The 22,539-nt window shown below is 39.4% G+C and overlaps 1 protein-coding gene across 4 annotated transcripts in view; it reads right to left on the reverse strand.

The window, feature by feature from the left end:
• Positions 1-22,539, reverse strand: part of ADAMTSL1 (ADAMTS like 1) — a 489,531-nt gene that overhangs the window by 160,941 nt on the left and 306,051 nt on the right. For all 4 annotated transcript variants that reach the window (XM_030004255.2, XM_030004254.2, XM_030004257.2 and 1 more), the window contains 2 exons: positions 16,571-16,698; positions 1,853-1,898 (listed from right to left, as the gene is read on the reverse strand). In XM_030004255.2, coding sequence (XP_029860115.1) covers positions 1,853-1,898; positions 16,571-16,698 — 174 coding nt within the window. The remainder of the gene's footprint in view (positions 1-1,852; positions 1,899-16,570; positions 16,699-22,539) is intronic.

Raw genomic sequence — 22,539 nt, forward strand, 5'->3', positions numbered from 1 at the left:
CCATTCTTTACCCTCTCTGAAAAAAGGGGTTAAAAACATGAATGCAGTCCTGGGTCTTCATAATTCAGAGGCAAAACTGTCAATGATTTCAGCATAGTAAAGCTGAAAATTTCAGTTTGAAAGTTTCAGTTTGGATTATTTGGTATGAAATAACTGAGTTCTGCAGCTGCATGCCTCACTGCTATGTTGAAAAGCCTGGAGCCAGTACTGCCAAATACAAGGTATGTAAAGGAATTGCCTGAAAAAACTATGCAAGGTTTTATTTTGAAGGAAAACTGTTCAGGTGCACATTTCCAAAACAGAACCTAAGCTAAAAATAACATTTAAAAACTTTATTCCTTATCTTGGAAATTTAAGCTCAGTGATTCCAAAATAAGGGTTGCAACACAGGTAAAACCTCAGCCTCTCCCCATGGTGATGCAGGAACAGCTAATGGCAGCAGAGCAGGATGCTAGTTTGCCTCACTGCTCTTAGCATACACAAGGGCAGGTCAGAAGGGGAAGAGGACTGTCACAAGGTGCATGCAATCACAAACCAAACCAAAACTGATGGGTCTGATTGTAGTCCAATTAGCCTTTAACAGTATCTCGTGTGTGTGTGTGTGTGTGTGTGTGTGTGTGTGTGTGAGAGAGAGAGAGAGAGAGAGAGAGAGAGAGAGAGAGAGAGAGAGAGAGAGAGAGAGAGAGATTCCACAGAGCTACAGCATGCAACTTGACTGGCACAAATCAACCTTCCCATTCCCCACCATGGTCGTGGTGTAGCCTAAGTACCTCAGAGATGGAAATTGGACTGTTAATCAGCCAGCAGACCTATTTATTGACTACTCTGGTTGTTACCAGTTAGTGAAGCAGATGTCTAGACTGATGAGAGATTTCAGAAACCCAAAGGATACACCCAGAACAAATTTCAGAGGAAGAAATGTGAGAAATCTTATGCATGGGAGACTACAACTCAGATAGAAGCAGTTTCTTTCATTATGAACTGTAGTCTATTGAAGAAAATATGAGCTAAATATGAGGGAACATATTCATTTTTTTAACTTAAACTTTTAAACTTTTTTAGACAAAGCACCTATTGAAAGGCTTCTGAGTATGTCCCTATCAGGCATGAGAAAGCTTGGCCCAGTGCACGTTTGATTTCATTTTCCATCTTTACTGGTAAAACTGACATTTGTCCATGTAATTTGAGAGCTTTTACTATTCTTGGCACCCAATAAAACTTTCCGTATGAAAGTCTTAATTTCCATTTTCACCAGTGAAAACACACTTTCACTTCGGTGAGCACAGAAGTTGAAGCTTCTTATTTTATTGTATTGAAAACTGTATCCACCATATATAAAAAACAAGCAAAAGCCTTTGGAAAGGCCAAAACACTGGTGCAGGCTATCTAAAACTGCTTTTCTAAGACATGCAACAGAATAGCAATGCTGGGAGGGCACAGGTAAGGAGAAACATATATCTCTTACTGACTTGTCTTCAATCCTTAGCAGGTTAATCTTCCATCCTGACAGACTCCCCAGTGTGAACCAGCTGGTTATCAAAATAATACTGGGAACACGAGTGGTCTTGATTCTGCCAGGGGGACTGTAAAGAGCAACTCCGAAGTTTCACTGACACTCTCTTTGAAAAGGCTGTGACTGAGATCCCTTCCAAAGAGTTGTAGCATCATGCTATGCCATAATCTCTCCAGTTTTTCAAGAAACTGACAAAAGTTTGCCCACAGTCCTGAGGTATGAAGGCAGTTTAGATAGGTATAGTAGTTTAACTATCACATTACCAAGTCATTTTATGTAATTTGGACACAACGGTTGTATGTGATGATTTGTATCATATCAAAGCTATACTTCACTTACCACATTGCTGCATGTCCTGTACCGGATGTTTCGCCCTTCACAGGTCCTGTGTCCAAAAATTAAAAACAAACCCAAAAACATTAATAGCTGAATATAAAAAGCAAACACGTGATGTTTATTCTGTCAGCATCTTTCCTACAATGATCTCTAATCACCTAATTCCCCACCAACCCTCTTCCCCAAAGTAAAGGGCTCTCTGTCCCCATATGGGTATTGAGGTATGAATTCTACAACTCCTCAGTTTCCTACCTTTGCTTTAAAAATGAGTTTCTAGAAGGCGGGATCAGTTTGAAAATGAGGTTGGAGCTCAGAGTACAGAACATAGCTGGAAATCAACATCTGAATCACATTAATAAAGCCCCGTGTCTCCCAGCTATCCACAATGATTTCACAAAGGCTCAGCTCTGCGTCTACCCAGGCACACACCTTAGTACTGACACAGTCTCAGCAGCCAGGCTTTATCTGCTGGGGAACAACCTGTGCACTGGGAGGAAGGAAACCTGCCTGCAGCAGTGTGAAATGACAGGCTAGCAGGACAGGGCTTTTTCCCAATTTGATGTGAGGGAAGAAGGAGAGCATAAAACTTCCCCCCTGACCCACCAGCCCCTCACTACTCCCAGATCCATGCTGCAGAACAGCATCCAAAGAGCACCTGGGCCCAGCAGAGGTCAAGGAGAGCATGTGCCCTGACATGTGCTCTCCATGGCTCTCCTTCTTTTCCCCCACAGCAGACCCATACCAGCCCTGATGCTGGCGGGGCTCCCAGAAGAAAGGTCAACACCCAGGTATCTTTTTAGCACTCAGCAGTGTGTATTCCGAGTATTTGACCTTAGGTGAAGTTTCATGTGTTTTATGAGTTCAGACAGCATACTCTGTGGAGGTCCTCAGTACAAATCAGAATGCAGGGTTTGGCTTTTAAAGATTATCCTTCAAAAGAATAGAATTCCTTACATTTTTAATTTCTTAATTTCACAACTTCCTCCCCCACCCCCCCTTTTTTTTTGGCCAGGGTTTAACAAGTACACATTCCTTGAGGACTAAATGCCTGCCAAGAGTGAATTTTTAAATCCAAACCATTTTGAACTATCCAAGAGAGAGGACAGCATCTGCATGCATTTGTGTCGTTCCTTTTTCCTTTGTTTTTTTGAAAACAGAAGAACTTTTTCCATACTGAGTTAACTCTAAAATAATCTGAACAGATTTACTTTAAATTATTGAAGCCATCCATCCTCCTACCTTTATCCACAAAACTTAATTGTGAAATTCCTCCAGCAGTCATTTACACCTATGTCAGTACAAAATCAGGGCAAAACACAGTTTTGCAAATGTATCACAGGGGTGTAAATTATCACAAGAGAAGATAAACAAGTAAATAAACTTACCACTTTTTCAGAAGAAATGTAAGCAGAAAGATAACATACTCTGTTGTGTAGCATTTAGCATAAAAAGGATGCTATTAAAAGCACAATAGATGTACCACTAATTCAATGTTTTTGTAATGTTATATAATTAACTGAAGCAATTTTTCATCATTACAAGCATGCACAGAAGTGAAAAGTGTCTACAAAGTATCTAGCACTACAAAAAACAGTTTTAGCAGTGTAACAATAAAAATTATATTCACAATAGGCTATGAACTAAAAAACTGAAAATAACTGCAAGCAACTCCCCCAGCATCCCAGTCATTCCTGAGCAATATAGACAAGCTGGCAGAGATACTGTGGTGCAGGCCAAACCTGTTTACACTCCACTACATTCAGTAGAGGTACTCTTGGTTTACACTGGTAGGTAGCAAAGAAAAAAGTATATGCAGCATGCAGGCAGTCCTCGTGCAGGCCTTGTAAACCACACTGAATAGCTTGTTTGCCAAACTTGATACATGCTCCACCTATCTCTTAGAAATGCCATAAAACCCATCAGACATCCCTTTGCTTCACATAGACCTGCTGTTACCACAAATTACTGTAATTTATTAACCTCAGAACCATTGAACTGCAAGGGAAATTTAAACTTCATTTCGATCAGCTGCCTCACAGTTTCTTCTTCTTTTCACAGTTTCTTCATATTGTCTGTTTTGAAATGAAAACCCCATTATTTTTCAGTAATTCTTTGCATTAGGGAAAATAATGGGTACTTTCATTAGACATGTGCCACAGAACTATTCAGATTTTTCTTCCAATTTCCCTCCTTTGGTTAATGGCCAGGGTTTTTCAGAAAAAAATGTGCAATTCTGGGTGTAGCTAGTGCCGTAATGATTCATGAACACTAGGAACCACTCATGCAAAACTTCCCTTGTCCCCTCTCCAAGAGTAAACTTTGGGGTTTTGTTGTTTAAGCTCATTAGTTTCCCAGTTATCACCCATCAACCAAAAGCAGGTAAACTGCTTTCAGCCTAAGCTGATAACATTTTCACAATAGAGTAGTTTGTGTTTCAGAGCTATGCTGCTTCAGGACAGTATTCCAGATTCTTTTAAACTCAAGTATCTACTTTTGGATTCAAAATCATAGGATTTGTAGGAAAAAAAAAAAAAAGATGGTTAAAAAGACTCTGGGGGAAAAAAAATTAAATAGCAGGGGGATGGGCATAAATTTTGATTTTAAAAAGTAAATTCTGTTTCTGATCCTGTCTATGCTTAAAATAGGGAAGCTGAAACCATCTAGTGAACTTAATCCTGCTAGAGTGAAATACACAGCATCTTGCATGACACCAGGCCAGACTAGTTTTTTTCCTCTAGGAGGGGTTCAGAATTAATGGTACAGGTCCCTTATCTCAGCGTGGATGCTTTGCAGAGTGCCACAGCACAGAGCATTTAACATGCAAGGAAGGACCACAGCAGATTAGTGAGACGACGTTATGAGATACAGTCACCACACATCCTCTGACCTCTATAGGGTACACATGAGAACTCATATGAAGAAGGAGTACACACAGCCATTTGTAAAAGTCAGAAGTCACCCAAAATGGCAAGTTCATCTTGGAGAGCACACAAAGATTGGGAGCCGTAAGAGGTACTTCTAGTCTTCTCTGTTATCTATACACTGCAGGGGATTTTGCGAAGGGAAAAGGTAGCTGAGGGTTTGGCTTGACAGGCAATTATTAGCAAATGAATATGAAAGAAAAGCAAGCGAATGGGAATCATGTTTCATTCTTCAAACCTAGTCACTTGTTTCCAGTAAAGTTTCTGAAAGAGGTTAACAACTTTTAATATATTAAAATATTCACTTCTTTTAACGTAAACAACCCAAAACCCTAGTATTTATTTCTCCAGGCTCCAGTTTGTAGAGGGACTTAGTTCAAGTCCCTCCCCACTCCCCCCAAAGGTCTAAAGTAGATGTGTATTTGTGCTCAGCTAGAGTTAGAAGCCTTGCAATAATCCATGCCAGAAAGAATAGCAACTCCATGCCAAAGTTGCCTTTATCTGTAATTACCAAAAACGATGAAAGAGATTTGCAGAGGAGGACCTCATCAACTCCTGCCACTCTCAGCAGTCATCAAAGTTTGAAATGCTTTTCTTAAGAAACAAACCTCCGTATAAGCAAGCAACTATGAGCTAGAGGTGGGTTATTTCTGTGGATGTGAATTTTGATGCAACTGTTCACTACAGGGGTTTGAAAGATGATGTAATTTTGGACAATCTTCACTCTCCTTTATTTTCACACCCCTTGATAAACATTTTTCTGGACAGATTCTGGTTTCTGCACTGCACCTGTGAGAAAAATATGCTGTGGGCCATTCTGCTCCCACAAGATCTTAGGCAGACTGTGTTAGCCCTCCCCTTTCCGTGGTGCCAGCAGGCATGAGAACCGTGCTATACACACAGTAACACCATCTTGCATCTCTCTTTCCCCACCCTGTTGCTCTTACCTCTTTCCCAAATGTTGCACAGTGTTATGATCCCCTCTCATCCTCAATACAACTTCTGTGTTTGTCCTTATCCAGGGGAAAAAAAGTCTCTTTTATTCTTTCAGCATACCATAATGGAAATGTGAGGGAAAGCCATGAACACCAAATTGTTACGAAAAAGGAAGACACAGCAGGACTGCATTGACTTTATGAGTTCACTTTTTCAAAATGTCTGGTTGGGTCTGCCCAACTTCATGTCCAAATCATTCAACTGACAATATATTGAAAAGATGTGTAAAAAATTTTTCCATATCCTTTTGTTAATACGCACCTTGCCCGCCACAATGTAGATGCACTGGTATGTTTTGCCATGCACCTTGGCATTGCAACTGTAAAAATCTTTCATTATGTTTAGGAGACTGTCTCCTACAGACTTCTGCACCTTGTTGAAATAGTGAAATACCGGAAGTGTTACAGGAATAGTTAACTTTGAGACAAGAAAAGTGGGCATGGATAGACAAGCCAACTTTCCCTAGACAAGCCAACTTTGCCTGGCAAATTTAGTTACAGTTCTTATGAATATTCTTTCTGCAGGAGTAAAAAAAATAAACAACCAGGAGGCAAAATACCAACTTGAGTCACTACATGCAGGAAGCTGGCTAGGCAAATAAAAGCATGGGTACTGATCTGTGGCCACCAAAGGCCTACTTCTTGCATAAATAATGTTTTCTGCAATCTTGTTATTAGGGAATCAATAATTCTGTTGTAAATAATGTATCATACTTAGCATGACTGGACCCATGCAAACCTCATGAAGTTCAACAAGGCCAAGTGCAAGGCCCTGCACCTGGGCTGGGGCAAACCCCAATATCAATACAGACTGAGTGATGAATTGACTGAGAGCAGCCCTGCAGAGAAGGACTTGGGCATACTGGTCTACGAAAAATTGGATGTGAGCTGGCAATGTCTGCTTGCAGACCAGAAAGCCAATTTTATCCTGGGCTTCATAAAAAGAAGCATAGCCACCAGGGCCAGGGAGGTGATTCTCCCCCTCTATTCTACTCTGATGAGGCCCCACCTGGAGTACTGAATCCAGCTCTGGGGTTCCCAGTGCAAGACAGGCATTGACCTGTTAGAGCAGATCCAGAGGGCCACAAAAATGATCACAGGGCTGGAACACCTCTCCTATGAAGAAAGGCTGAGAGAGTTGGGGTAGAAGGTGGGTTCATGAGGTTAAAGTCCAGTTTAACAAATTAATACCCTTTTGTGACCAGATCACCCATCTAGTTGACCAAGGGAAGCCAGTAGATGTGGGTTTTCTGGATTTTAGCAAAGCTGTTGAAACTGTCTCTCATACCATCCTTCTGGACAAAATGTCCAGCATACAGCTAGACAAGTCCATAATATGTTGGCTAAGTAATTGGCTGATGGGTCAGGCTCAAAGAGTTCTAGTAAATGGAGTCACATCAGGTTGGTGGTCAGTCACTAGTGGGGTACCCCAGGGCTCAATTTTAGGGCCAGTGCTCTTTAATGTTTTTATAAATCATCTTGATGCAGGAATCAAATGTACATTAAGTAAGTTTGCCAATACTAAACTAGAAGGAGCTGTGCTCTCCCTTGAGGGTAGAGAGGCCTTACAGAGAGATCTGGATGGACTAGAGAGCTGGGCAATTACCAACTGTATGAAATTTAGCAAGAGCAAGTGCAGGATTCTCTACCTGGGATGGCATAATCCTGATTATACATACAAACTGGGGGACGAGAGGCTGGAGAGCAGCCCCATGGAAAGAGATCTGGGGGTTTGGGTTCATGGCAAGTTGAATATGAGTCAACAGTGTGCCCTGGCAGCCAAAAGGGCCAACCGTGTGCTGGGGTGCATCAAGCACAGCATCACTAGCCCGTCGAGGGAGGTGATTGTCCCACTCTACACTGCACTGGTGTGGCCCCACCTCGAGTACTGTGGGCAGTTGTGGGCGCCTCAGTGTAAGAAGGACATCAGACTATTGAAGTGAAATGTGTGTAGAGGAGGACAACCAAGATGGTGAAAGGTGTCAAGGGCAAGAAATAAGGACTGGCTGAGGTCACTTGGTTTGTTCAGCTTGGAGAAGAGAAGGCTAAGGGGTGACCTTATCACAGTCTACATCTTCCTCAAGGAGGGCAGCGGAGGAGGAGGTGCTGATCTCCTCTCTCTGGTGGCCAACGATAGGACACGAGGAAACAGAATAAAGCTGTGTAAGTGGAAGTTCAATTTGACATTAGGAAAAGGTTCTTCACTGAGATGGTGGTCAGTCACTGGAACAGGCTCCCCCAGGAAGTGGTCACGGCATGAAGCCTGTCAGAGTTCGAGGAGCATTTGGATGATGCTCTTAGTCATATGGTTTAGTTTCAAGTAGTCCTGCGAGGAGCAGGGAGTTGGACTCTATGATCCTTATGGGTCCTTTCCAGCTCAAGGTATTCTGTGATTCTATGATTCTATGTTCAGCTGGAGAAAAGAAGGTGCCAGGGGACCTTACTGCAGACTTTTAATATATAAAGGGAGCTTATATGGAATATGGAGAAAGACTTTTTACCAAGGCCTGTACTGACAGGACAAGGGGCAATGATTTTAAACTGGAAGAGCATAGATTTAGATGGGATATAAGGAAGAATTTTTTTCAAAATGCAGGTGGTGTGACACTGGAATAGGTTGCCCAGAGAAGTTCTGGATGCCCCATCACTGGAAGTGTTCAAGGTGAGGTTGGACAAGACTTTCAGCAACTTGATCTAGTGAAAGATGTCCCTGCCCATGGCAGGAGGGTTGGACTACATGATCTGTAAAGGTCCTTTCCAACCCAACCCATTCTATGATTAAATAAACATTGACCCTCATGTATGTGAAGGGGATGAGTATGGAACCAACAAAAAAGCCATCATGCTGGGCTTTACTCTGTGAAACTCTTGTATATCTAGAGTAAATTCACTGGAATCAAAAGAATGGAATATGGCTATACACATATGCAATATGACTACACATTATACCAAAGAGATGGTGTTAGAAAAAAGAAAGGAAAAAATGCCTTTAATACTTAGCCTGAACCAAAACCTGACTGGCTGTTTAGGAATTTGAAGGACAAGTAAACAGTGTTTCTCAAAGACGATGTCCCTTTCATCGTGATATTAGTAGAAAACAAATACTTGTTTCTGGCTACCTGATGCTTGTTGAAGTTGTGTTGAATGCTCCCTACAGAATGCCATCCAATCTTGCTCCCTACAGAATGCCATCCAATCTCTTCTAAAGTTTTGTTTATACTGTAGGCTATAGTGCAAGAAATAACCAAAGTAATGTAGCTAGCCCACCTACTGATATACTAAGTTGGCTATTTCTAGCAGTCTAGCCAAGATAGCATAGAGCTCAGAGAAAGCTAATATATCTATTGGTTTTGCAGAGATAAGCCTTTCCTTCTAAAAGTAGAATTAGGCTTGTGTCACAATTTCATTTTAAACTCTGGAAGTTTGATGAGGGGAATGGTTCAGATTTGCGAATTTTGTTGGAAATATTATGATCAGCTGCACCTCCAACAGTGCTCCAACCCACACAAAGCTCTTACTCTGGGTAGCTTCTGCTTCCCTTGGAGTTTAAGGGTGGCATCATATTTACTCAGAAGTAAGGCAGACCTTGGACTTTTGCTGTACAAATTGCTGAACAGAATAATTTATTCTAATTTTTACTTTCAAATTCTTCTTCGCATTATTCAGAGCCACTGAAATTTTATTTTCTAAGTAACAGCTGGCATTAAATGACAGTGCCTAAACTCTCAGTAAAATATGATTGCCTAGTCCAATTAAAATAACAAAAATCAAATTTGAGAAAAATAAAGGAAAAGGAGAAAAATTTGTCAGAGTGCTTTCAGACTACTGTTTTTTTTCAGCCATTTAGTCTCTCACGTATGTCACTGCAGTATTTTTTATTTTCTTAAGAATTTTTTAAAAAGTGTCTTTAGCTTTACATTTGCACATATAACATATTGCAGATATATTGAAAGCAATTACAGTTGCAAATGTTTTTCAGATGCTCACTAGGCAAGAAAGGCAGAAAAAAAGCAAGAATTAAAGAAGTGCCTTTCAGCAAAACAACAGCAAGAGGTCTCTTCACAGTCCAAGTGGAAAGAAAATACAATACTAAATCTCACCTGGCCTGCTGTGTCACAAAGATAACATCTAGAACATACTGCAGGCCCCAAAGTACTAACACCCCAAATCTGAACATGCCTGAGCTTGGATCTGGATCCAAGTTTTGCAGCTGGTCTTCACAAAACAAATGTGCTGAGCAGGAACCCTAGTTCATGCTTTGAGGAAGTTTGAACCTGGGTCTGAATCACATGTGTTAGCCCAGCTCCGCTGAAATGCTTATGCTTTCTCATGTACGATCTATTGCTTAGGGTTTTAGAGAATCACATCTTAACTTCTTTTTTATAGATAGTAAGGCTTACAAAAACTCCACATCATGCAAAGGCCTGGCTGATTTAATTCTTTTTCATTTAAATTCCAGAACAGATTTATTGAAAAAATTATGAACATACAAGAGCTCTTCCAGTGAACCTGGACTTATGAACAGTTTATAATCCAAGTGAAGGCTTCACAGACATTTTTGTTAGGTAGGCTACTTCTCAACAGAAAGACAGATTTATGGAGACCATATCCATCACTCATCTGTAGGTACAATGCTGATTACCATTCATTGTAAAACAGATCAGTAGATCAGTTTCTCACTCAAAACACCAACATATAACATCCCTATGGCAACCCTAGCAATGGATTACATGGGCAAACAATACTAGGAAAGCATTTTATATATCTTCAGCTATTTCACTGAGGCTTAGAAGTAGGAAATTAGGACAGTGACTAACTGGTTCTCCAAAGACTGTCAGCAATCACTCCACAGATTACAACGTTGATCTAGATCGTGTGAAATTTGCAGCTTTTTATATTATTGACTCAAATTTAAGATTGTCGCTTGCTGCTTCTGCCATTAGGAGGAGTTAGAATTGTAGTCTGTCTCGAAAAATAGAAATGCTTCTCTATCAAAATCAAATGAAAGCAGGAAATGTTCTCATAATTACTCATTTGACTAATCCCAGAGTAAATAGAATAAAAAGTTCCCTTTTAAAATGCTGCTAGATGACACAGCTTTAACCAGAAGCATCTACAAACTAAATATACTCAAAATTTATTCCAAATGTTTAAAATCACACAGTATAGCATGGAGGATGTCCTTTACAGAGTAAACCAGCTACAGTTATCAACTGAAGCAGAAAACAAGCCGGCTATAAAGGTATCCTGAAGGTCATTTGCAAGAAGTAATACACTAAGCTAGCATACAGATATAGTTTTGATCAGTGTAATGAGAACCATCCTCCAAAATCATTTGGTAGCACAGGTCACCTAAGAATTTTATGACATTGACTGTACTCCCATTCAGTGATGTGGAATGCTTCATCAGAAAGTTATTTATTTTTGTGGACGTATTCAGCAATTATGACAGCATTTTTGCAAATATGTTTTGCTCTTTATTCTACAGACCTTAAGATAGCAAAGGTCTTATTCTAGAAGTCATAAAACTCCACAGTATTTAAAATTATCATTATGACTGGCATAGGAACATTTCATAAAGTGGCATAATTTGCCTTATTTAGTAATGCCAGGATTAGAGCAGACTGCATTTATATCATTGCACAATAGTTGCAGAAATTTGTTAGCCTCTATCTGACAAAGAAGCAACCCAAAAACTAGAATAACAGTTCCATTGTAATTTTCACTCAGAAAGTTTAAAGGACCATTTATCAATGTTAGATGTGAAAAACTTCAGATTCTTTTGCAATCTAAGCCCCTGAGACAGATGAGTCTGTGACTGTAGCCCGAAACTAGGGGCCACAGCCACACGCTTGGACTAAATTCTAAATTTGGTTGTGAAGCAGCAACAGAATACCAGAAAATGTTTTGGTATGAAAGGTATATACAATTGCAACTTCAAACAATGTTTTTAAAATATGTAGTATTTGATGTATCCCCTTTTCTAGTGCTAGTCAGTGTTGTTGTAATGGATTCTTATTCTATTATTTAACTTTAAACTAACATGGATAACATGCATCTATTCCATCATCATCTGACAGGCACGAGACCATCTGATGCTTGATTTATGAACTGATATTCTGTGTGACCAAACTGAGAAAAGATTACTCCTTAATGAAATAAATCAAATTTATTCTGGGCTTCTGTCTTATGAAAAATGTCACACAGCATAATACTGACCTACTTTTAGCTAATTTAGCTAGTTCATTAAACCTAACCTCAAAAGGTATGTCTTGGTGGCTGTTTTACTGATCACCTGAGTCAAACTGCAATAAAACTGAGAGTCATTTATGCAGATCTACTGTTTTCATCCTGCAGAATGCAATGGCAGTGGACTGAATTACCAAACTAGTGAATCACTCACTTCAGCTAATTTAGCAAGCAGAGCTGGTGGAAAGGTTATTTCATACTGGTGGTTCACTTGCATTACCAAAAGGCAGCCATCAGCTGAAGGAATGGAGGGAGGTATTTGAAAGGGGGAAAAAAATATTCTAGCAAGTAACAGATCCAGTATGAGGCCTCTAAACAAAGCTGGGATTGTGATTCTCTCATGTGTATTCCCTCTTTTTTTTTATTTCCTTTTTTTTTTTTTAACTTTTTTTTAGATCTCTGTCACTTTTATTACTGAGGGAAACCTGTCAGGACGATGTTAATGTTGACTTTCTTTTGCTACTAAACATACATCCCTCATCTAATGGTGGAAAACCTCCACTCTATTCAGCAGTTTACACATGATTTCCCAGAAGTAAGAGTGATGATCTCAAATTTTGACACCTTAACCCAGATTCAGTATCCACGGGATCCACGGGACAGCTTAGCAGTCTGCTATACACTCACACAAACTGTTCCTTGCTTCATGCTTTAGCCAGAAACAGCAGCAAGAGTAACAGGTAGGATTTCTAAGCAGACTGAAAAAAAGACTACCTATCTATAATCTGCTAAAATAATTCCCAAAACTCTAGGATATCTTGCTCTTCTGCTACCTACAACCTTGCTTTACTAGAAGGTGATGACGAATTTGGAAGATGATAGGAAAAAAAATCACAATTATCTTCCTGCCAAGCCTAGAAACAGTAAAACACTATTGACATTACTGCAGTACTTGTCAATATGTAAAGTACAATTCCAAAACACACAGAATATTTTTAGGACCAGGATGGGTGAACTTAGCATAGGAGAATTTATAGTTTCTTTTAAGGTTTGAAAATCTATTCCAATACAAGGAAATTAAATAGATGCACATGAATTTCAGGTATCTAACAAATATTCAGCCATTTATTACTTTGTTTGAGTTTGCTTGAATCAACATGCACACTTATTATTAATACCTGGATTGAAGGTATGTGAGTACTATCCATCACTATGCTGGATGACAAACTCCAGATGTGCTGTGCAATAGACAGACCACAACAAATAATAGCCAGATTCTGAGGAAGAGGGCAAAGACCATATTGCAGTGTCACTCCACCAGCTCTGCCTGTGTATTTCCATGTCCCTGTAGCCAAAGTATCCAACAGCTAATAAAACTCGGTTCTCTGTAGAAGCACAACAGTTGTTAGTTTGGCCCTCAAGAAAAACAGAAATGGTCTGTGGTTCTTCTCTCTACAGGTTTTGATCAGCAGTGCTGCATGACAGTTTATGATGGAGAGGGGACTGATGAGGAGCTGAGAAGTTTCTCTTTCCTGAGCTTTGTATTAAAAAAGAGAGAGAGAGAGAGACTCCCTCTCTTTGAGACAAAACACTTCTGGTAAAACACTCTGGAATGATAAAAATAAATACTTCTTCACACAATATATCATTAGGCTGGAAGGTTCACTTTCAAGTGAGTTGAGGCAAACAACTGTAACATTTAAAGGGGGTCTGTCCTTTTGTGTAAATAACAAGAATATCTGAAGTTATAAAGAGTTAATGTCAACAAAGAGCATGAAAAATGTCATGCTTTGAGGTTTAGCCCAGTCTTTAACTACTAATTAGCAAAATGTTATTTTCCTTATTCTGCTTATTCTGCCACCGGAGTGACCCAGTGCTGCTCGCTGTCAGTGTGGGATACCAGGACGCATGGTTGACTTGGGCTGACAACTCCTGTCTGCTTGTGTGACAGGCATATTTATTTATATTACTATCATACTAAATGTCCTTAGCATAATCAGGACCAGTTGTTCTAATGAAATGTACTGTTAAACAGCCCCTACCCTGAAGTGTTTGCCATCTAAAACACTAGAAAATAGAATTTCTCACTAACACTTTCCATTCTTTCATCACAGCTGTGAAGGCCTAACACAAAACATGTTCCCAAAACAAACAACACAAGCACTAACATAATTTTGGCAAACAAAAGTTGGAAAGAAAACTGGTTTCCTTTATTTAGCTGCATATACTAATGGTGTTTAGGAGTGGGCAATTAGTCCTTGCTTTTCTTCATAGCAGATGCACTGGGTTCTCTCTTTTCATGCAATGCTCTGAAAGTCACCTCATACAGAACTAAGACATAAGGCACTACGAACATTCCTCCCAGGATGAGAAACATCTAGGAGTAATTTGTTCCAAAACACCTAAATATATTGCCAGTTTTCATTTCCAAAAGTATCTAGTATCTTCCTTCATGCTGCCATGAAATTATACACAGCAAATACATGACAGAAACTGTACCAACCAAGAAATTGTCCCAGAGAGGTAGACATTTTGTTCTAGACTTGCCAGGTTTAAAATATTCATGTGCACAGGCTTATTTCCAAACCTTCGAAGTCTGGATAAGTTTCTTTCCCCTGCTCCCTCTCTGCCTTTTTCTTAGCGACTTAAAATGCTTGCCTAGCACAAAATTTAATCATTTAAATGCTTTACTTAATTAGCAATTGCACACAGATCAGGAAAAAGGAAAAACTATCACATATTTGATACTGTGCTAATTCCAGGTGAAATTTTACTATTTATGATTTATTGCTACTGCCTAGCAAAAGTTGTGCACCTAGTTAAACCCCTGTATCCTATCCTGGAATAGGGGGCTTCCCAATCTGAATGGGCCAAAGTTTGCAATTGGTTTCTTAAGGCAAGAAGCATTGCTGTTGTACTGACAGGGCAGTAGTAAGGTATTGTATGAAAAACAAGTACTGTGTGATTTATGAGTTTATTCCCTGTTCCACTGAGTAGCTTCAGGGACATCCTGAATAGTAAAAGAATCAAAGAGAAGCAGATGGGGAGAGCCTGCCCAGAAGGAATGGTTTATACTCACATACTACAGAGCACTATGACTACTACTACTGTCATGGAGTTCCAAGACTTTTCCCCTCTAGAAACTACTGAGGCAGTTATCAGTGAGGGAGCAGAAGTGTAGTCAGCAAGCCCTTGTATTACTCAGATTCCCCAGATCTCCTGACATGCCTGGATTCATGTTTACATTAAAGGAACATATAGAAGATCACTTATTTTCCTAAGTGTGAAAAGGATACATTGTTATTGAAAATAAGTACCTGTCTCTGCAATTCCCAATTTCGAGGTTTTTGCAGAACGACTATTTGCTATGGAACTAACAAGAGAGGAGAATTTGGCACCATGTTTAAAAACCAAATTATTCTAATTGTTTTTCCATGGAATGGAATAGAAAAGTTTTTTCTTTTTTCCACTGGTTTCAGTAGATGCTTTTGCCTATCTTTCCTCCTTCCAGCAGACTTTTGCACACTGTCAACTCAATATTAGCTGGAACTAGGAGACCAAACTGTCCACAGATAAAGCTAAGATACACAATACTCTATTCTGATCTTATGGTTCAATGCCTTGTGCTGTTTCTTGTCCTCACTAAACAGCCTCATGTATTAAAATGTCAAATGTAGGTAACAATCTCCAGTGTATTGTCACACTTTGTTTTATTAACAGCAGTTTTATAAGCACATGAAAGAAAATACAAAAGAAACATATGCAGGATGGAAAATTGTATTACATTTTTTATACTACAATATATAAGGTATCAGAGACTGCAGTAAGCCATGAAGTTTTGGTCTGGAGTTTTCCTTCATATCCTTTATCAGAAATCTGTTAATAGTTATCACATATACCATGTTTACTACAGGTAAACTTTTTCCTAAAGTCGATAGAAATATTTGCTAGAAATACTTTGCAGGTAAAACTTACACATGCTATAGAGTGGAAACGATGTCAAATGACTTGTCTATGTTCCATTGCAAGCTAGTAACTGGGGAGGAATAAAATCTCAGATGCCTGACTGGGTACCCAGACTTCACCTTTGCACTGGGCCATTCTACTTCTGTCTGTTGGGAGGGTTTGCTGGTATGGAAGACTGCCTACCTGAAATTTAATTCATAAGATATCCTCTGCAGAATTATCATTCTTTCTTATAGAGCTCAGGATGCCATGTTGGGTCAATGTGATGCTTTTATAGTTTCAGTGTGGCTGAGACTGTGGGGCGCTAAACCCAGTGAATTAGTTGTAGTCTGGTACAAGTGTGTGAAAAGTCTTACTGCTTAAACCGTGAAAGGGTAGGCAGGTTTCACTTTTCAGTAGCTGGCAGCCTTGCAAGCTGTCCAGGCAACTTTTGCATCTCCATAGGTTTTCACTGTATTTTAAAAGGCTGTCGCCTTATCAAGTGTGTTGGCTCCTTGCCTGAATTGAAAAACACACCACCTTGATTTTTTGACATCGAGTTGGAAATATCAGCATAGTTCAAGACCTCTACTGATTACTTCTTATCATCTGACACATACAAGTAGGTTGAATTCTCCCATCAGTAAAGTAAAAAGCATTCAACCACTTACTTGCTGCTAAGGCAGCGTCTCAGTGAATACGAAGCCCCTCCTCCACAAGTGCGTGAACATTCGCTCCATGAGCCCCAGGCATCCCACAGTGAGTCTCGGTCTTCCTCTGAGCGAGCTGTTCTGGAGCTCTGAGGAGAAGGAGAAGGAAAAAAATCAGAAAAAATCATTTAAAGGACAAAAATTATTGTTGCTGGTTTTAACCTTCCTTTTTATTGGATATCATCTTGGTCATTGAAAGTAATGAATAAATCTGTTATTCTCTGACATTCCTACCAATTGGCAGCTGGTTCTTGTTGTGGGGGTTGCTGTATTAACCTGATTTCATACTTTGAGCATCATACTCTGCCTCAGTTTGAGACTGCTGACGGCTATTATGAAAGAGCAACAGTGGACAACAGTGAGACAAGGGATTTTTCTTGATTAAAAGGAAGAGGTGGAGTATTGTAGACATTAGAAATTGTGCTTTGAAGTTTTGTTACTGTGTTAGAAACTATGAAGGGGCATATTAAAAAGTGCCTTCCAAGCTGCTCCTGAGGAAAAAGGAATCACAACATAGTGAATCAACATGATACAAAGACATTCAACATACCGACTTTCATGCACTCACCATAGGGAACTGGAACTACCATTACTTCTCTGTCCAAAGATCTAGAAAACTTTCTGGACAAAGTTTCCTTAACTGTTTTATCCCTGCTATTTGCTAACTTAAAAAAGAAAGTGCACACTACCTGAAGAGCTGGAGTTCTCCAATGCGAGGCACAGACTCAGGCAGTGCTATTATTAATGCCCGTGGTTGGGCACAAACAAATTTATTTGTCGAGAAGCAGCACTGGTGGACTCAGAAATGCTCAGCTCTTCTAGGATTAACTCATAAACATACAGCAGTACCTGCCTCAAATAATGCAGTCATGCATGTATCCAGCATTTCATTTTCATTCATGCAAATACAGCTCAGAAACATAGATCTGTAGGCACACAAATGATTTAATCATTTAGATAGGTATTGTCCCTCATGGATCACGTGGTTTTGTTGGAAGAAACTGAATAACCTAAAGAAGCATGCAGAGGTGCATGGAAAATGCCTGTGTCTGATGGAGAGCAGACAGTGTTCTCCTTCAAATCTTGGCTTGTGCTGTGGGCCAACACCTGGTACATAGCAGTTCTAACTGTATTTGGAATAAATGAAGAGGCAAGCAAACTATATGAGGGAGACTTTGATGGTACACCTTCAATAGAGAAACATCACCAAGCATCATTGCTAGCCCATGTTAGAGGAATCAACTTTGGTTTTCAACACTGAGGGATTCTTTGAGCCACCGAGATAGCTCAACACTGAAATCATATTATCTTCAGTGAAGCTATGTAAAAATTTTGTCGTGAAATCTGAAACCTAGTGAAATATACCAGTCTTGAATATTGTAATTCACAGGCAAAACCCAAAAATGTTGGTGATGGTGTAGGGCTCTGAACAGGGTCAATATACATCTGTTTAAAGGAGATACTGAATTTGTCACACATAACCGAGATCCTAAACTGAACAGTCTGTGTCTGTAGAGCAAAGGACTAAGTCTGGCATATTAAGATATGAAATGTGTGTTAATTGGGATTTATCAAGGTAAGAGGTTAACTATTCAGTATACTTTAAGGAGCCAGGAATGCATTATACATGTTAACCATTAATAATGAAAGAATTTTCCAATATGGAAACCTCTTAGTCCTATAAAATTCTGCAAGGGGATTGCAGTTCACCCACTAGTGTTGTCTGTGACACTGAATAAACACTCAGGCATAAGATTAGCTGAAGTGAAAGCTCATGTCTTTTATTAGCTGTCTCTATACTCAGCTCAGCAATAAGGCCAAAGTCTCGCACTGAACTCTGTTCTCCTGAAAACAGAAAGCCCGTAATCTCAGTGTTGTGCACATTTGCACCCTCTCATAGTCATTAGCTCCATGCATCTGAAGGATGAAAACATTGCCAGTGCTGTTCCCATGGTCCCACGGGAGTCTTCCTGCCCTGAAGCAAGTCATTAGCTCATGGATCAGCACTTAGCTTACTCAGGTTGACAGAGTAATTGTATTGCTATATTCTTTCCCAAAGCCTGATACTACTCTGACATACACTGGCACAATAAATTAGTGGTAACTAAATAGAAAGTTGATTGTGTTAAACCTGCTTAAGTGAGCTCAGACTGTATGCCAAATTGGCAAACTTCTATGGGTATATTGTTTGAAGGAGAAAAAAAAAAAAAAGATTTGCAGGACACCTGTCCAGCCATTTTTTTCTTCTTTCCCTCTCTTCCCATTATTACTTTTATCAAGGTACAGTCCAAACCCGATCTTAAAGAATGCATCAGTCTGTTTGGGCAGCATGGGTTAAAAAAGAAAGAATTTTCCTCTCTGCAAACACACCAAATACAGTTATTTTTTTTGAAAGGAAGAGCTCAATAAGTGGCAAGTGTCAGGTGCAGGACCAGTGTACAGCAACACACCAGACTGTCCACCCAGCCATGGCTCCCCAGCATTTCACAATGGTTGCCTGCTGCATTCCTCATGCTGCTGCTCATGGACCCTTCAAGGGCATGAGTGCTCCTTTTTTTAAACCAGAGTATTTTAAAGGGCAAATACACAAATGCCACTTAAATAGAGTTGAGTCTGTTTGGCCTTCTGACACAAAGGCAGCCAACCCTTTTGAAAGACCTTTAGGATCTGGTCCAAAGCATGCTGAGGTCAAATGAAAACTCCATCAAATTAAAGGGGTTCAGGAGCAGAACATTAAAAGATAGGCTGAAAAGGGGACCCAACACATTTTGTAAAGATTATTTTTTTTTAATTAATCAAATAAATCTTGTGAATGAGAAGGAAGCTAAACCAAGCAGGCAGGAGGCAAGCTTTCTTCAAACAGCTCTGCTGAAGCACCTCCACTCTGATCCTGTTGCTCTATCTTAGCACTTTTGCCAAGTGGAGGTTGCCAGCTATGCCAAATATAATGATTATTCTATGGTGTGGCCAACCTCCAATTTCATTTTGCTTCATGGTGCACAGCTTGTAATGGCATTTTAAACACATGTAGCATTTTCTTCTGCAGAACAGCTGTTGGAAGATAGTTTAGATGGGTAACTGAATCAGGTTTTTTGTTGCTGTAACACTAGTATGATGTAATTTTGTTTTGGATCTACTGATGGGGAAAAAAAGCTAAATTAACTTAGTCTGTGAGACATGATACTGGATTTGCTTAATGAGTGTATAACAATTATTTGACACTCTCAGTTTATCCTACCTTTATAAAAATGCAAAACGATTTAATTCCAACACAATAATTGCAAGGGTAAGTGTAAAAATTAAAGTAACATAAGTGGTCAAATTCTGACTATGGCCAGATGTGATCCATCCTCTAGATGCAATCTCATTAACATTTAGACATGAGATAAGAGGAACGACATGCCAATTTACTGAGGTTATTTCAGCTGACTGCTTTCTGAAGGGTATTTTTTATAAAATGAAAACGTGTGTTTGCACTTTTAGTCTGCTAAAAATAAAATGTGTGTCTGTGCTGTTAGTTTACAAGGAAAAAGATATCTTCAAACTGCAAATGGATGTTTGTCCTGACCATTCACCACTGGTTGAAAGCCCAAAGACATAATTAAAAAGGATTGCAAGGTAAAGTCACGTGAACCAAGTACTCTTACCTCATCGCAAATTATAAGCATCAGCACAGCTAGACATTCTAAGGGTCCAAATTTTTCTGAAATAAATTGTACTCCCACCCAGAGGAGAGCCATGTGCCTGTTATTTGCATTCCAAGATTTGTTATAAGACCTATATATTCCCAGAAAGCACGTGATCTCAAGCTGGAACAGGCTCCAAGTTTTCTTTTAACAAGTGGAATAAACATAATTCATTTCAACTCCATCCATGTTTAATGTTAAAGAAAGCAGAGTCGTTTCCCCTCCTGTGAACTACACAGTTAAGATTGAGCCTGAAATTCTAGCCTGAAAAGCCATTTTAAATCTGAAGATTGTCTATTGCAGATCTATTACAGCTTCAAAGGATATATACCATTACTAGGTAAGAATTCACTGTTTAGCACAGATTTTTCAAAAGTAGCTTATACTGCTAATTAATGATTTCTACCCTCTTTCAACAAAGTGAAATAAACTGAAGAACCTACATTAAAATACTCATGATAACGGTCAAGAACATTGCAGTATTCTGCAATACAAGAACTCCTACAATACTCCTTTAAAGCCCTAACGTTCCTGCCACTAAGAGTAAACAGGGGAAAAAAAAAAAAAAAAAAAAGAAAGAAAAAAAAAAAGGAGAAAAAACCCAGCGGGGCATGGGGTACAAGCCTTTAAAGCTGCAAGGAGTAAAGCTGCCACCACGTAAAGCTTCCTTAGAAAAAATCTTTTATCTCTGCCAGAAGTACCCTAGGTTAGTGCTTCCGGAAATGCCAGTGTATGCTAAAGAAGCAAAATGTAGACAGTCATCAAGGCTCATTATGCCCTGCTGCTGTTATCAGAAGAGCTTCCTTCCCCCTTCTGTCCATTCTAGGTGGATCTCAGCCTGAGCTTCCCAGGAAACACCCACTGCTTTGTCCACACAAAACTCATGATGTCCTCAGATCTACAGCATCAATGGCAGAAATGTCACCTGAAAGCAATTTGCTTATCAATGAGCTACATAAAAAAAGTAAATCTGCTAGCACTAATCAAAATCAGCTCTTTCTTTATCTCTCATTACCCTAATACACATTTAACCTGAGGGTGATCCTGTAGCTACCACCTAACACAGAAGCTCCAGAGGAAATGGGCATAAACTCCCAAAGAGTTCTCTAATGAGAAAGAGAAATAAAGCCCTGTGCTTTTGGACAAGAAAGCAAGAAGGATCACTTGTACAAAATGAAATCACTGTCAGTGGATAGGGCACTCAGGTGAAGATGCTTACAAGAAAAAAAAAAAAGTCTGTGAACTACAAGCTGAACAAAGGACTTCTTATAATATAAACAATCTGACATTTATAATATAAATAATCTGACAGAAGTAAGACTAAAAGAGCTAGGTATCCAATTTTATTCTTAAAAAAATCCAGCTTAAGTGTTTAACAGTAATTTCTGAATTTATTAAAGAGTTGTCAGGCATTCATTTTATATATGGACTATGAGATGAATAACAGGTCTTTCCTACACTCTCCACTAACACACAGTACACAGAAATCATTTAAACTATCTGGAATAATATGTAAAAACCACAAGTGTCACACATCCTTAAATCACAACAGCTGCCTGGCCATCCAGGAGCTGCCATCCCTGATGAGAGAACCACGTTTCTTCTAAGAGCATGTGTGTACACATGTGTGTGGGTGCACAGAGGGAGAAACATGAAGAGTAGCAAAACCTCTGTTCATATCCTGAGACCTATAAAAGAAGTTCAGCCTTAAGAAAATAAATCTTAGTCACATATTGGAATTGAATTTAAAATTTTGTTTGGAATGGTGCTATCCCTACAGAATCCAACTATTTGTCAGTGTCACACAGAAAAGAGTGTGTATAAATGCAGATCACATTGTTTAATTGCTCCTCAGTTTCCAAGGGTTCCAGTCTTCCTCCTCATTCAGTAAAACACTGCTAAAGTCATATTTTTCAAGCACCCAGTGTGTTCCCTAGATTAAACAGCAAGATAGTGAAAAATGCAGTTAACCTCTTGTTGGACTAAGGCACTGATACAGACTTTAAGCCACAGTTATTTCCCAGATGATATGCACCTCTGGGTTTGGTTAAGAAATTTAAATCATCTGTTTCTTATCATATCCCCATTGTTTAGGGGTATGATGAACTGTCAGTGACAATATGCAAGGCTCCTTTGAGGCCACTGCCTAGACTTGTCTTTTGCTACTGTGAAAATGACATTAGGGACAGAAAACCAGTATTTTTCCCTATTATATGGTCTTTCTGCCCTCCCTTTTCAGATACG

This window comes from Aquila chrysaetos, chromosome Z, assembly GCF_900496995.4.
Source record: "Aquila chrysaetos chrysaetos chromosome Z, bAquChr1.4, whole genome shotgun sequence".
NCBI lineage: Eukaryota > Metazoa > Chordata > Aves > Accipitriformes > Accipitridae > Aquila > Aquila chrysaetos.